The 15,353-nt window shown below is 36.2% G+C and overlaps 1 protein-coding gene across 2 annotated transcripts in view; it reads left to right on the top strand.

Annotated features, from left to right (window-relative positions):
- cpne5a (copine Va) overlaps positions 1 to 15,353 on the top strand; it is a 128,742-nt gene that overhangs the window by 95,615 nt on the left and 17,774 nt on the right. For both annotated transcript variants that reach the window (XM_056261011.1, XM_056261010.1), the window contains 3 exons: positions 13,488 to 13,534; positions 13,650 to 13,831; positions 14,726 to 14,853. In XM_056261011.1, the coding sequence (XP_056116986.1) occupies positions 13,488 to 13,534; positions 13,650 to 13,831; positions 14,726 to 14,853 (357 nt within the window). The remainder of the gene's footprint in view (positions 1 to 13,487; positions 13,535 to 13,649; positions 13,832 to 14,725; positions 14,854 to 15,353) is intronic.

Here is a 15,353-nt window from a genome sequence, read left to right as displayed (position 1 = left end):
CACATTAACATCAAAACCTTTTTTTTTTTTTTTTAAATAAATAAAGTAAACAGGGTGCGCTTTCAGCTCACTCTGTCTCCGCAAAAATCTTTCTGAAACATGTCTGGAAAATGAACGGAAACTCCGCTAATACTTATCATACAAACATGAAACATACGTCTAAAGAACGCTTTAAATTTCTTCTTTTAAATAAAACAATTCACATTTAAAACAAATATTCTCCTGCAATGTAATCTGTCTGAAACTAAAGAGAAGTACAGTTTCTCCTGTCTCAGCTCATTATCGTTAATTTGTTCACACCCACTCGCAGAGCGCGCTATTCATAAGATAATGTGTTGAGGCCATTTGCAAAATAGATAAACGCCCCCAGGCAAATGCTGTAAACGCACTATATTTTTTAGTCAGATTAAGATTCGTCTTGCGCGGCTATGATTGAGGAATAATCCTGGGACATTTAATACAGAAGTGCTGGTTTCACTTCGAGGAGGAGCAACAGATTCAGCTGAGAACTGTAAGTGTTTTATGGCTGTGCTTTGTTCTAATCGCGATATAGAATAACGTTAGTGTCTGTAAACGGAAAAATAGCATACTGTTTAAATGTGAATCATGTTTCTCTCTGTGTGTGTGTGTAAATGAATGAATGAACGCACAGATACACACTGTTACAGACGAAATAAAAGACAAAATTTCGTTGACTAGTTTTGGATAAAGTTTTTCAAATCAAATAAGCATCAAATAAGCTTCAAATAAGCTTCAAAATAAAGACATCAGCTTTTGTTAGGAGTTTCTGGGGATAGAAGTGTCCAGAGGTATGCACCCTGTATTTTAAAGAAGAACATTTAATTATTTGCGATACATTATTCATTCACAAAGAATTCAGGGACATTATTCACGTCCATAAAGGTTAGAGTTTTCCTCATTTTTTAATTGAGGCATTTAGATTTTTTATTCCTCTTTTTAGTCAACTTTAGCATGGGTGTGTTCACTTCTAATTCTAAGCAGTATGTGTGTGTGTGTGTGTGTGTGTGTATATATATATATATATATATATATATATATATATATATAGCCTACAATTAAAAAGCTATTTTAACCAGAAAAATCTACAATGCATGCCCAAAGTCGTGCAGCCATATAGTTTCTCTTGATATCAGTCCTGCTGACTTCAACATTCACAGGAGACTGTAATGAAAAATCAAACACCTTGGAAATGACAGGTATGTACTATGTTTCAGGAATGGGACAATGCTGTGTGACTGTGCAAGCCTCTGTTTTTAGATCAGTGTGTTTACTAATGTGCTTTTTTGTCCTTTGTTGTGTATCTTTGGATTATGTTGTGTTGTAAAATAAATCCAAACAATCTAAAAGCCATTCTTTTTTAAATCTCCTCATTCATTGTGCAAGGCTCCTCGTAATGGGGCCTGATAGCACCTAATAGGGCCATTATGGGAGGGTCTTTGTCTTTCTCAAGTGTGAAATGCCATACATATTAATGAGAGATCACGCCTCCTTGCATAAAGCTTTCTCACACTAAACACGTCAAACACATTATAAAAGACTTTATTGACTTATCTGAATGAGTAGTCAGGATGATTCTCACATAGTTTTGGAGCAAATATTCTAGACTATGTGATACAATTTTCAAAAGTCTTGTGAAGAAATAATCAATGTGTTTTGTGGCCTTATTTCATAAACTTTTATTTTTAAGTTTTTCAATAACCATGCATAAATAATATTCTCTCAAAAATACAAACATGTACATACATGTTGCTCACAGATTATGGTAGCCCCGTTTGTGCTATATAGAGTGAATTTACACCTTTGCCATTAACATGTTTATAAATAACTGAAAAAAGCACAAATGTCAGTGCATGTCAAAACATCCCAAGGGCCCCAAAAAACCCTTGGTCCCCAGAGGGTTAATAGGGGTGGTAACCGGATCCATTAAATTCATCAAAATTGACATTTATATATGACATTTTATAATCCCTATAGTTCTATTTCAAATAAATGCTGTTCATTGTAACTTTCTATTCATCAAAGAATTTTTTTTTTTTAAATCATGGTTTCCACAAAAATATTAAGCAACACACCTGTTTTCAACATTGATAATAATAAGAAATGTTTCTTGAGCAACAAATCAGCATATTAGAATGATTTCTGAAGGATTATGTGACACTGAAGACTGGAATAATGATGCTGAAAATTCAGCTTTGCCATAACAGGAATAGATTAGGCTATATCTTAAAATATAAAAAAAGTTTTTTTTTTTTGTTTTTTTTTTTGGGCGATTTTTGCCTTTATTAGGATACGAAAGTATAGAGTGGACAGGAAGGAAGGTGGGAAAAGAGAGAAGGGGACGGGATCGGGAAAGTTGACCAGGAACTCGAACTCGGGTTGCCCCAAGCGCAATGGCGCTATATGTCAGCGCTGCCTACATAGCTATTGGCGCCAACAGAAAATAAATGCAGCCTTGATAAGCATAAGAGACAAAACAGATCAACCCCAAACTTTTGAATGATAGAGTATATGCTCATTTATGTTAAACTTATTAATATAAGTTTTTTTTTTTACTGAAAAGTAAACATTGTATAGTTATAAATATTTGCCTAGATGTCTCTAAGGCTTTCTTATATTTTTGTAGATCATGAGGTGAGATGTTATTCTTCCTGTTGAAGATATCTTCATTCATTATATATTCATTGACTTATTAGGCAGCAGTTGGTTTAAGAAAGAAAGCTGTGGCTTGCAACCTGACTGTAGTGTTGAGTAAGTAATGATAAGGTCTATGAATTGATTCATAGATAAGGTTCAGAAAACAACAGACTCTTCCTTAAAGTGTTCTTTACTGTTGTAGTCTATGTGGATAGTACAATTGCTAGTACTGTTGTTCAGCTTTTGAATTAATCTTCGATCTTGTGCTGTGGTACATTATTCTTCAAAACAAATGTTTGCTTTAAGAATAATAATTTGCTTGAAATTCACGTCAGCTTACGTAAGAGAGAAGGACAAAAGACTTAGTGGTTAGCATACATGTTCTAGACTTATTGAGCCATGCTTATGTGGAAAAGGTTCAATTGTGATGTTTATTTATATGGTTTCAATAAATGGAACTATACGAATACATACAACAAACTTGTATACAAAGGATGTTTATACACAGAATAACCAAAAGTAAAGAAAGAAAGAGAGAGAAGATCAAAGAATGGCAGATATCACAAACAGTTAACCTTTGAGAGCCAGCAAAGAATCAAATGCATTTTTTGCTTTTTTTTTTTGCTGAGTAAGGCGTTCGTGAGCTGAAGCTTAGTTGGATTCCTCCAGAGATTGAGTCGTTCGTGGGATGTTTACAAAAAGGTTTTACTTGAAAGCGAGTTGCTGGAAAGTCAGGACAGTGTTGTCTCATCCGAAGAAGAAATAAGCAAAATGAGCGAAGATGTTCTAGTGTACGTCTCTTATAAGGACACATCAATACACACACATCTTTTCTGAAATTACCTGAAATTTATTTCTTTGTATATCCTTAAACCTTAAAAATTAATATAATGCATTTTATCGTAAGATATTGTACATCAATAATTAAGGCATAAAGAGAGGGACATTTTAATACCAAATGTGAAGACATTAAAGGAGTGAAACATTCTCCCATATGAATATAAGCATTTAAAATTACCCTAACATAACTAAAGAATCATAAGTAGGCTAATATAACATGGGGACATGCCCAAGTCTTTATGTGTGTATGGGTTATGTCTATACCTATGAGTGGAGTCGGCCTTTATTTGTGTTTTTTTTTTAAAGTCACCACGGAACTTAAAGATGCCCAATAATTTTGTCTCTGATATCTACATAGAGGGTATGTGGCTTATTTAAGCAGCACAACTGTTTCCAACATTGATTTAAAAAAAAAAATCATATCAGAATGATTTCTGAAGGCTGATGGTTAGTTAGGTAAGTTAGCGGACATCTCACTGATGCTGACATCTGTCCATTTATATTTGCAGCCTTTTGCAGTTGCCTTGGCAGCCTGGGTAATAGACTAACCAAAACTGAACATTTATATATAAAAAATATATTGTATTTACTTAGACAGTATCACATATTTGCATAGGCGTCGATTTCGGTGGGGGCGGTGGGTACGCGTCCCCACCAGATTTCGTCATGAGTCATTTTGTACCCACCACTTTTGGAAACATTGAGGCACGGATGTACCTAATACAAATAAAACATCTCCAGTTAACTAGCAGAGCATTCATTTAGTCCGCTCTTAAATAAGAGATCTAGCGCTAAAATGTTTTGTTTTTGAACTCAAGCTAAGCGCTCGTGTCCGCTGCTATCAGTGTCATTGATACAGTGTTATCTTGTGGCGGCGCGCGTGCAGTCTTCACTCGGACGCGCTCTTCAATCTATCGCCGTTGCGGCGGACACTATTCATTCCGGTGAAATCACAAAATAAAAGGCACACAACTGCTTGATATAGACTGTAACCACTGATGAACATATTCGGTTTTGATGAGAGATTAGAACCCGTAACCTCTGACACGCTTGGCAAAAGATCTGCCACTAGACCACTGAAGTACTCAAGCAAAACTTGCGGATCGATATATTTCACAAAATCATTATAACCTAAGCAGTTATTCAAAAAGTTTACACGAGCCTATAGGTAATATTTCCTATGTTAAGAGCTAGCCAAAACTAGGCAAAATATAGTATGAAAATTCATTTGAGCTCTATGATCAGAAAAGGAATTATATAACACTAAACAACTTACTCCGAGCTTGTATCATCGGCGGGGTCAATTCGTTCTTCAAAATGCAGCCGTTCGTCGTCCAAGTTTCAAATTCCTCTGAGGAAAAGGTGAATTTTTCCCTGCTGTCCATAATCCTCTGAAGGAGTAGCGTGCTGCCATCCTCAAAACGCGATGAACTATCAGTTCTACCAGAAAGACTCGGGAGATAAGATACTGTACAATAATGCATTTTATTAACAGCCCAGCAAGCCATATATGCAATAAAGTTCTTTGGCGTAGGGCCCGTCCATAACTCGCGATCTGAGGGTACGGATTCTGCATATCCTGCCTGAAGATGAAGGCAGGGGCGCAGCCGACCCCCCCTTGGGGTTTTAGAAGGGACCGACCTGGTGGTGGTGGAAAGGATGGAGCGAAGACCGTCTTGGTGGAGGTGGGGAGGATGGTGGAAAGTGAAAGCGTCAGCATCTGCGAACTCAGACGAGTGTAAGTAAGGATCTTTTATACTTCACGTATTAGAACGCGATTGGATAGATGAGAAGGTAATACATGACGTAACAATTGAGTCTTCCTGGCGGAACTTACGCTACGTTTTCATTGATTCTGATGAAGAAAGTTACTTCGTGTTGTTATGGCATTGATCGGGGGGCGTGCCGCGTTTGCGATGCATAGATCGCCTATTTACCATGTGAATAGCGCCGGGGGTGTGGCGGCCTCAACTCATTAAAAATAATGAGGGGAGAAAGAAAAAACTGGACCTCCTTGGTTTCAAACGGATTACATAAACTGAGAATTTGTTTTTTATATAAATTACTTCATTTAAAAGAAGAGAATTCAAGCTTCATAAAGAAAAATCTCTCGTGCCTGTGTGACAAGTATTCGCGGAGTTACAGTTAATCTTAGGACGCGTTTCAGAATTGACTTCACTGACAGAGAGAACGCAGAACTCGCATCATGTTTTTTTTTTTTCTTTATTTGGCGAAAAGCACAACACTTTGTTTTTATTGTGAGTATCCACAAAAAAAATGGACACTTAATAGGATCGATTGATGTATAACACTTATATGTACGATCAAAATCAACAGAGTATTTTGAGTCTCTTTTGCACTGATAAGGAAAAAAGCGAGCAGATCACGCCGGCGTGATTGCCGACCCCAGAGGGTTAAGGGCATTTAAAATGTTAAAATGGTTTTACAGGTCCATTTTCAACTCTAGAAATTGGCCCTAGAATGAAATGATCTGTTTTTACCTTATTTGGAAGGGTCATGAATAGTAATGAGGAGTTCTGCTCTGATTGGCTGTTTCACTGTGGGCTCAGTGAAACAAATGGACTAACAAATGGACTAACGTTAGATGCCTTGTCAAATAAATATATAGCTTCAACTTATGTGGTGGAGAATGTGACGTTAGCTAGAAGGATCAAGTGAGCTAACATTATCTTTGAGCAACTACTAACGTAGTTAGCCCCTGACATGTTGTTGATGAAATAGACGAAAGTAAAATTATTTGACAAAAGGGAATTTACATATGTATCTACAGTATTATTTTGTAGATTTATATGACAACACAGGCAAGAAATATTAACCTCAGCGTAAATACTTTGTCATACTATTTAGTTATGTATGCTCGTTACTTGGAGTTTGCTATTTGTTACTGTACTAGGATCTTGCGCTGGATCTAGATAACACAGTGTAAATTATCGTTAATAAAATCACTACTTATCGCTTGTGGGAATATAGTTGGAATTGCCTCCTACTTCAGTATAAGACGCTGAGAGAAGCCTGCTTGATATTGTCCCAGGTTAGAAAATAAGTCCGTGTTGAAATGGGCAGAGCAAACGAACAACTTCGAATTAAACTGTTGCGGTAACGTTATCCGATTATAGATAAACATCAACCACGCCTGTTGACATTTCTTTTCTGTGGGAAGGGTATGAAAAGTCCTCACATCCCCTGCACAGCCTTGAACATAACATTTGTTTCCATGATCTGCCATTTTCCCTGTGATCCTCGCTTGTTTCTTCACCTGCAGAACTTCCGATGATTCGGCTGCGCAGTTCTGCCTGGCATTGAACATGGGCTGGCATATGCAAATTTTTGGAGGCGTGCATACTAATGATCCCGACTGTTGCGCCACAGTCGGTGTTATGTGGAGATTCGCCTATTTTTCAGGGGTGTTTTTCAAAAACGAGATTTAAATAAGAAGGAGAAAACAATGGTGTTTGAGACTCACTGTATGTCATGTCCATGTACTGAACTCTTGTTATTTAACTATGCCAAGATAAATTCAATGTCAAATTCTAGGGCACCTTTAAAGGTGTTTCTGTTTAGCATCTGCCAGGGTACAGACTCACTGGAGCCAGGGGTGTGATTTACATGAAGAAGTCAAAAGTTAAAAGCTTCGCTGAGGCCTTGAGCTGACTCGATCACCTTGATTCAGTCCAGACACTACACCTGTAATGGCAAAGCCGAATTTTCAGCATCATTACTCCAGTCTTTAGTGTTACATGATCTTTCAGAAATCATTCTAAAATGATGATTTGGTGCTCAAGAAACATTTCTTACTATTATCAATATTTGTGTGGAAACCATGATACATTTTTTCGGGATCCTTTGATAAATAGAAAGTTCAGTATTTATATGAAATAGAAATCTTTTGCAACATTATAAATGTCTTTACTGTCACATTTGATTAATTGTTTGAATAATTTAATGCATCCTAGCCGGAAAAGAAACAGCATTATTGTGTTTTTTTATTTTTTTATTACTGACCTCAAACTTTTACATCTTAATGGACAACTCCGGCGCAAAATGAACCTCGGGTGTAATAACACATTGGTACAGACTAAATCGTTCCCTGAGATTTGTTTTCATGATAATCGAATATAAAGACTTTTATCTCTAAAAACAGTTTAGCTTATAACGCTAGTATATTGGGCATCGAGTAAGCAAAAAGAGATCGCTAGTTAATACCATTAACAAGGCTCAAATTAGCCCCACACTAACACGGCAGCATAATGAGTGTCCTTACATGCAAACCGAAGCATTGAGAACTTTGTAAGTGTATAGACAGTTTAATAAGAAGATACTTTACACAGACAGTACAGTTAGCGCATACAGACAGCAGCCATCTTGGAAAACAGTCTCGATCAATCGAACCACGAAGGTGAGCGAACAGTACGTGTAGATATTGAAGATAAGATAAATTATATTTATTTTTTTATTTTCTCTGTTGCGTTCAGTGCTTCTCTTATGCGCTCAGTGCTTTCTTCCGGAAACAACGGACCATATGAGATTCCAAGTCACAGTTCAGCTCACGTATCACCGTGTTCGTGGTTTGACTGATCGAGGCTGTTTTCCAAGATGGCTGCTGTCTGTATGCGCTAGCTGTTTTTTTTTTTTTTTTTTTTTTTTTTTTTTTTTTTTTTTTTTTTTTTTTTTTATTCTAATGAACACAAAGTACAGGGGATACATGCATCAATCACAAAAGATAAAATAAATATAACAGTACAATCAAGCAAGGCAGTAGATACGGGATAGTCTACAAAAAATCAAAATAAAAGTTCACAAAACATGCACAGAAACTACAAATACACAAAATGAATACAAGTAATTAGAAATAAATAGCATTGGAAATAGATAAATAATAATCTTCCGACAATCAGGAGGTAATTTATAATGAAATCATAATTTCTTTGAGCAACAAAGTAGTTTTAGTAGCTTTCTTATTAGCTGATAAACAAAGAGAGTCATAAAATAATTTTAAATCAACACAAAAAAGTGTAAAATTGGGCTTAGAGTCAGTCACTTTACATTTATGAAGATGAAACATACCACATAAAGTAAGTAGTTTTAATCTGTCATCCATCTCCTTTAACCCAGAGTCCCAAATCAAAAACAGCACATTCACAACCTCAAAAGTAAAGAGTTTGTAATAAGTAGAAAAAATAAGCCAGGCTACTTTTTTCCAGAACTCCTTTACACAATCACATTCAAAAAACAAATGTGGTATTGTTTCAAGATTAGTATTACAGAATGTGCGTATGCGCTAGCTGTACTGTCTGTGTAAAGTATCTTCTTATTAAACTGTCTATACACTTACAAAGTTCTCAATGCTTCGATTTGCATGTAAGGACACTCATTATGCTGCCGTGTTAGTGTGGGGCTAATTTGAGCCTTGTTAATGGTATTAACTAGCGATCTCTTTTTGCTTACTCGATGCCCAATATACTAGCGTTATAAGCTAAACTGTTTTTAGAGATAAAACTCTTTACATTCGATTATCATGAAAACAAATCTCAGGGAACGATTTAGTCTGTACCAATGTGTTATTACACCCGAGGTTCATTTTGCACCGGAGTTGTCCTTTAAGGATGTTTAGATATTTTTAATGGAAAACAAGACAAAATAATTTTTACAAGGAATTAGGGGAAATAAGTTTGGGGATATAATATATTTTTCTTTGTCACTAAGGTCAAAAATAAATATGGCAAAAGCCGAAAAAATAAAAAAGAGAGAGGTCAGAAAGTGTGTGGACTGTTATCTATGACTATCCAAAAAGATGTGGCTGACCTTTCACACTAGAGTAATCCATATCGCTCTGACATCACCCTGTGTGCCACGTTCAGTTCACACCTAGTCAGATCACTCTATTCACACTCAAACTGCTTTCTGTCAGGTTTTCACCTTTGTTATTTTTCTCCATCAGACTCTGACCTTTAATATTGACGCTGAAAGCAGACCTTTGTATGGATTTCCCATTGCTACAGTACATGTTTCATTCACTTTCCTCTTTATAGAGAGGACTATATATATTACCCTTCTGGCTGTTAAATCAACATATCCTGCTTCAGAGAGTGTGATGAATTCACTTTTTACTTCTGTGATTGAGTGAAAGAATCATGTCTTGAGTGAGGTGTTAATTTAGTGCAGGTCAGAAAGGTAGCTCTCAGAGTTAATGTAAAATTCAAAACCCTTTCCAAGGAACTTATTAAATGTTTAATCATGTTTTTGAAAAGAAATGGACTGCTGGAAGATTTTTTTTCTAGACTAATTATTTTCATTTATATAAAGGCAAGACAGGTGAATAGGTTAAAACTTTCAACTAAAAGATGTCTCCATACTTTCCCCAGTTGATTTATCACAGTACATTAATACAGTTGTTTTGTATTACAAGTTTTCTGAAATGTTATTTAAATATGCAAATGATGCATTACCTAATAATCTGCTCTAATTTGCATACATTTTCTAAACAGAAATCTGAACATTGGACAAAGCCAGGTTAAAAATTCTTGTTTCATTTTGTTGACATTAGATTCAAAGGTTTTTAATCTCTTTTTATGACCCCTAAGCATTTTCACCTGTTTTAAGGATTAAAATGTTATATCATCAGGTATATGATATCTGTAAAACCTTCAGAATATATATAGGAATAAAACTGGAAAGTTTGGCATACAAGTGCTACTGAAGTGGAGATTTCTGGCTCAGTGCAGGAGAAAAAACTTGAATTTGAAAACAACCTTTAAAGATATGTATTGTAATTGAAATCTATAGACATAAAGATAAGTTATGGAATCTCAAAATTGACCAGAGCCTGAAAAAACAATGGTTTTGCCTGTTTTATCTTGCCTTAAGCCCAGTATTTATTGGTAAAAAATATATTTCTTCAACAGCAAGCAAAGACTTTAGACTGTGATTTTTTTAACATGCTAAAATCATGTAAATAAACCAAATTTACCATATGTGTAATTTGCGGTTGGGATAGGTGGGACATGTCCCCACCACTTTTTTGAAGGCCCCTGAAAAAATAATGTGCGGATGGATTACAACGCAATTCAGAAACGAAAACGATATACCGTGTTTCGGCCTTTTCTCAAGGACGCGGAAGCATGGTAGTGGGCTTGTGTTTTGTTACGCACTTCATTCCACCAAGCGTTGTTAGTTTTCTTCTTATTTAAATCTAGATAATTGATTTACAAAACATCGATTGAAATTAAGGTACAAATTATACAAAACGAAAAAACTTCAAACAAACTTATGAAGTGGTCAAAAATCATCTCCGACCCACTCCATATCTCCTGACATATTGTATTCAATCCATTTCCACGCCCTTTATGACGTATCCCATTTTTTTCGATATTTTCTTTCTTAATTAACATATTAAACCAAAATACGAACACTGTGCATATGCACTCTTTTACTGTTATCAAAGTGATGATGTAAAAATAATACTTTACATTTACACATTTAGATTATTTAAATATACCATATTCATGAATGGAGGAAAACCTGAGAATCTGAAGTCTCCATTTGCTCTCTATTTAGTTTCATTGCTGTCTGAACAAAGTGAAAAAAAAAAAATATTAAAAAGGTCTCATTTTTGATTCTTTTTCAATGACAAATACTGTAGAAAGAAATAGGCTTAGCAAGTACCTTTTCATGAAAATGTGATACTTTTATTTCTTATTTTGTTTAGTGAATCTGAGTGAAGTGCTTTTTTATTGGTGATTTATGTGTTTAGAGGTCTCTTGAACTCATCAGATTTCACTTCTGGTCCAGAGTTTGTGTCAAATGTCATTAAAGAACTCATGAGGGGAATATAGCCTCAAAGACAAGATATTCGTAACTTAACCATAAAGCGAGGAATTTCTAAACTGCCGCATTGCAGAGTTGTGTGTTCTTGGATCAAGTTGGACATTTATATATCTTGTATGTGTATGTGTGTGTTTGTATATATATCTGTCTGCACTGTTGCTAATGTGACAGGCACAATCCCATCATTCTATATCATTCTTTTCCAGCTGTTTTTTCACTCCTATAGATGACATTCAGAATTCCACCATTAAGATAAATGTTCTTCATATGAAAGCTCTGGTTCAAAAGCTCTCCGAGTTCTCTCGTCTCCAGCACAGGAGCTGTTGAGGTTTCCGGTATAATGCAGATTAATGCACCAGCCCAGACTTTGTGCCTGGAGACATCAGTGATAATCACAAAAAAACTTGAGATGGACAGAAAAAAAGAAATGAAGATAAAGGAGCGTACACAGAGCTTGTTAATCACCATTGTGCTGCTCCTGTTTATATTGTGCTGAGTTAAATAATGAAAAAAAAAGCAAGGGCTGATAAAAAGGAAGCAGGTTTTTTTTGGTGCTTACCCAAGGTCTTTGCATAAACACAATACCCTTGTGTTGCCTATGAATGAGATTTGGCCAGAATCACTCATTAACATATGTGGTCATGTTTGTGGATGTACAGTGAATGTTTAAAATACATAATTACTCTCTGATGACCCATCATCACTGATGAATCAGCTCTTAAGAAAACATCTCGCCGCAGAGATTGCATATGAATGACAGCAGATCAGGGCAGGCCTTCATTTAAAATATTTTTTACCCACTTGCATCAGAGGATGATTTCTTTGTATGTTTGGAAATGTTTTATAAATATTCACTGACCTCCTACTCCATGTTTTCCAACAATATATTTGCATCTAAAGCTCATTTCTCATTTGCACAGAGAGCACAGCAGACACATGCAGAGTTCATGGTGAAAGAGGAATGCCTTTGAGATTCAGATATTAGATGTCATTATAATATTTTTCGGTGCTTCAGAGGTTATCTGTGCAAGTGTTGTACTCCCATCAGCAGCAGAAAAAGTTGCTTGCTATCGTATAATCGTTTCCGTTGTGCAGGTGTTCAGATTTGCCATTTGTTTTCTGTGGGCTCAGTGCCCTGTTAGTTTGTAGGGAATAAAATGATCTAATGCAAGAGATAAAAAAAAAAAAAAAAAAAAAAACCAGTATTACAATTTGTTCTGTAATAGATTTGTCTTTTTCTTTGTACTTTCTCACAATATTATTGTTATAATATATATTGTACTAAAGAAGCTTTACAAAGAATAATGCTTTATGAAGACACAATTTATGCATGTATGTTATGCATGCCATTTTGTTTGTATGATTTATGATTGTGGAAAACTGACAGGAAAGTTAAGGGAAAACAGGACTGGGACATTTTTATGTTGTAACGGCACTACCCTAAATCCAAACAAAATTGAACTTGAGCCTGGAATAAACTAAAATTCTGAAACTGAAAAATTAAATAATACAAATTAAAATAAATATATACTTCAATTCAAATTTTCACCCAATTTTCTTAAATAGAGCAACAGTGAAACTGGTCTCAGAACAGCAGTCAGTCGGCAAGCTTTCCGTTTCTGTATTGAAATCAGTGGGAACTCCAGTTTAATCCTGGATTACAGATGCTTGTCCTGCAGAGAGACTGGCTAGAGGACAATACAGATTTCAATACAAGAACAGAGTTGTTAGAGAATCCATGATTTTTGGCAGTTTTGTATGTGGAAAGCTTGTCGACTGCTGTTCTGAGACCAGTTTCACTGTTGCTCTAATTTAAAAAAATGAGGAAAAAGAAGTGGGATTACACAGATGTTGGATCTGCCCTCCAGGCAGAGTTGAGTCTGGCTGGTGAGCGGGAGGTTGGCTGTCTGCCTGTCGGGTGAGAGACGGCACAATGCAGGGCTGGAGATGGTAATTGCACCAACCCATCGAACAGCAGGAGTGGAAACATTGGAGTGTTTTGAAGCAGGAAATGTTATGTGCCACGGCTTGGTGTGAATCAGGATCCATCACCTTTGTTGAGCTTCAGCTTCAGGTTCTCACATCTGTAATGTCAATTTAAATGCTTTCATTTGATATTCTTACCGTCTCTCTTTCTCTCATTCTAGCACTCAGATCCATTTCACAGTGGCCATTGATTTCACTGCCTCCAATGGTAATTTTTTCCGTGATGATTGTTTCCTGTTTTGAGTTTGTTCTCCATGCAGTTGGTTAACATATCTGAATCAGATTTGGCCTTAATTCATGATCCATCTCTCTTTAAACTCTAGGGAACCCTTCACAGTCAACCTCCCTGCACTACATGAACCCCTATCAGATGAACGCGTACGCCATGGCGTTGAAGGCCGTGGGCGAGATCATTCAAGACTATGACAGCGATAAGATGTTTCCTGCATTGGGCTTTGGAGCCAAACTTCCTCCTGATGGCCGGGTTTCCCATGAATTTCCCCTGGTACCTGTTCCTAGATATGATAGATTATGTGGATTTCACAGCTATCTGGCACATATCCAGAGTAATTTCTGCTCGAGTCCTAAATACGTGCCGTGTTTTTTTTTAGACACTCAGAATAATGTTGCTTTATCCTGTGGGTGAAATTTTATGTGTGAGGTTGTGTATGGTTGTTTCGAGGTATTTATTTAGTTGTTTGCACATATGTTGATGATATTGTAATTAGTAATGCTTGGTTTCATCTATGTGTAATGTGTAAATAAGGCGCTCTTGACACTCCTGCTCATTAACGTTACCCGAGCATTCATGATGTGTGTGTGCCAAACCATCAACTCGTCGAGCATTTGGAGTCTCTTAATTAGTTTTTGCTCACTCTTTCTCTCCCCCCATCCCCCTCTCTATCTTTCCTTGTGCTGGAACTTGAGATCATGACTGTTCATTTTCATTCTTGCTGCTTCACTCCCTGATTCTTTGAATATCACCGTCATTAGAGCATGAATAATTATCTAATGAATCATAAAATACTGAGCAGATACTGAGATCCCTAAGGGTGATACACTAGAGAAAGTTTTGATGGTGCATTTGAAGAATATGAATGTGCTAGATGGGCTGCGAGGATACAGAAAGAACGTTAAAGAACCAGTTTTTGGTTGAATTACACATTTGCAAACCCTTGCGGTTTCAATGGATTCACAGTTGAAATCACTGATGCAATGCAAATTAAAGTGTCTAGACGCCCTAATAAGCATCAAGTACTTTATATTGTAAAGTTTCTTATTCAAATGAATAACTGCAGATATCTTGAGAAATGTAAGTGTTGTGATAAATCTAATCTGCTGATTTGACCTTGACAGTAGAGGCGTAGTTGTTGATTGATCTCTGATGTTCTTTTTGAAGAATGGTAATGTAGATAACCCATACTGTAACGGGATGGAGGGCATCCTGGAGGCTTACCACCAGAGTCTGAAGACTGTCCAGCTTTACGGCCCCACCAATTTTGCTCCTGTTATCAACCATGTAGCAAGGTGAGAAAAATGCAACAACGCTCAAAGGAGCGTGCTAGAACAGTCCTGAAACAGATTCCTGGATTCAAATGAATAGAAAATGGTTGTATTAATTGTAATTTATTGTGACAGACTTTATTTTAAAGACAGACTTCACAGTATTGGAAAAACAAATCTTCAGCTGATGTTCTAGGACCCCTGCTTCAGACAAACCAAAACTCACAGGCAGAAATTATGACATTTATATGAGAACAACAGGACCCTATAAAACTTAACAGATTTTCAGGCTGACCCAGGTGCTGATGTATTAGTTTCACCTCTGTGTAAAAAATGAAAAAAAATTCTGAGAAATAAAATTGCAACTGTAAAAAATTGTCACAATTGTGGGATATAAAGTTAGAATTATGAGAAAAAAAGTCGCAGTTGTGAGATATCGTTGCAACTGTGAGAAAGTCACAACAGAGAGATACAGTATATAATCGCAATTTTGAGAAACAAAATCGCAGTTTTGAGATATAATG

This window comes from Rhinichthys klamathensis, unplaced genomic scaffold (assembly GCF_029890125.1).
Source record: "Rhinichthys klamathensis goyatoka isolate OS25496 unplaced genomic scaffold, OSU_Roscu_1.1 h1tg000180l_1, whole genome shotgun sequence".
NCBI lineage: Eukaryota > Metazoa > Chordata > Actinopteri > Cypriniformes > Leuciscidae > Rhinichthys > Rhinichthys klamathensis.
Note: the sequence above shows the minus strand (reverse complement) of the source record. Positions and strands in the feature narration are given on the sequence as shown.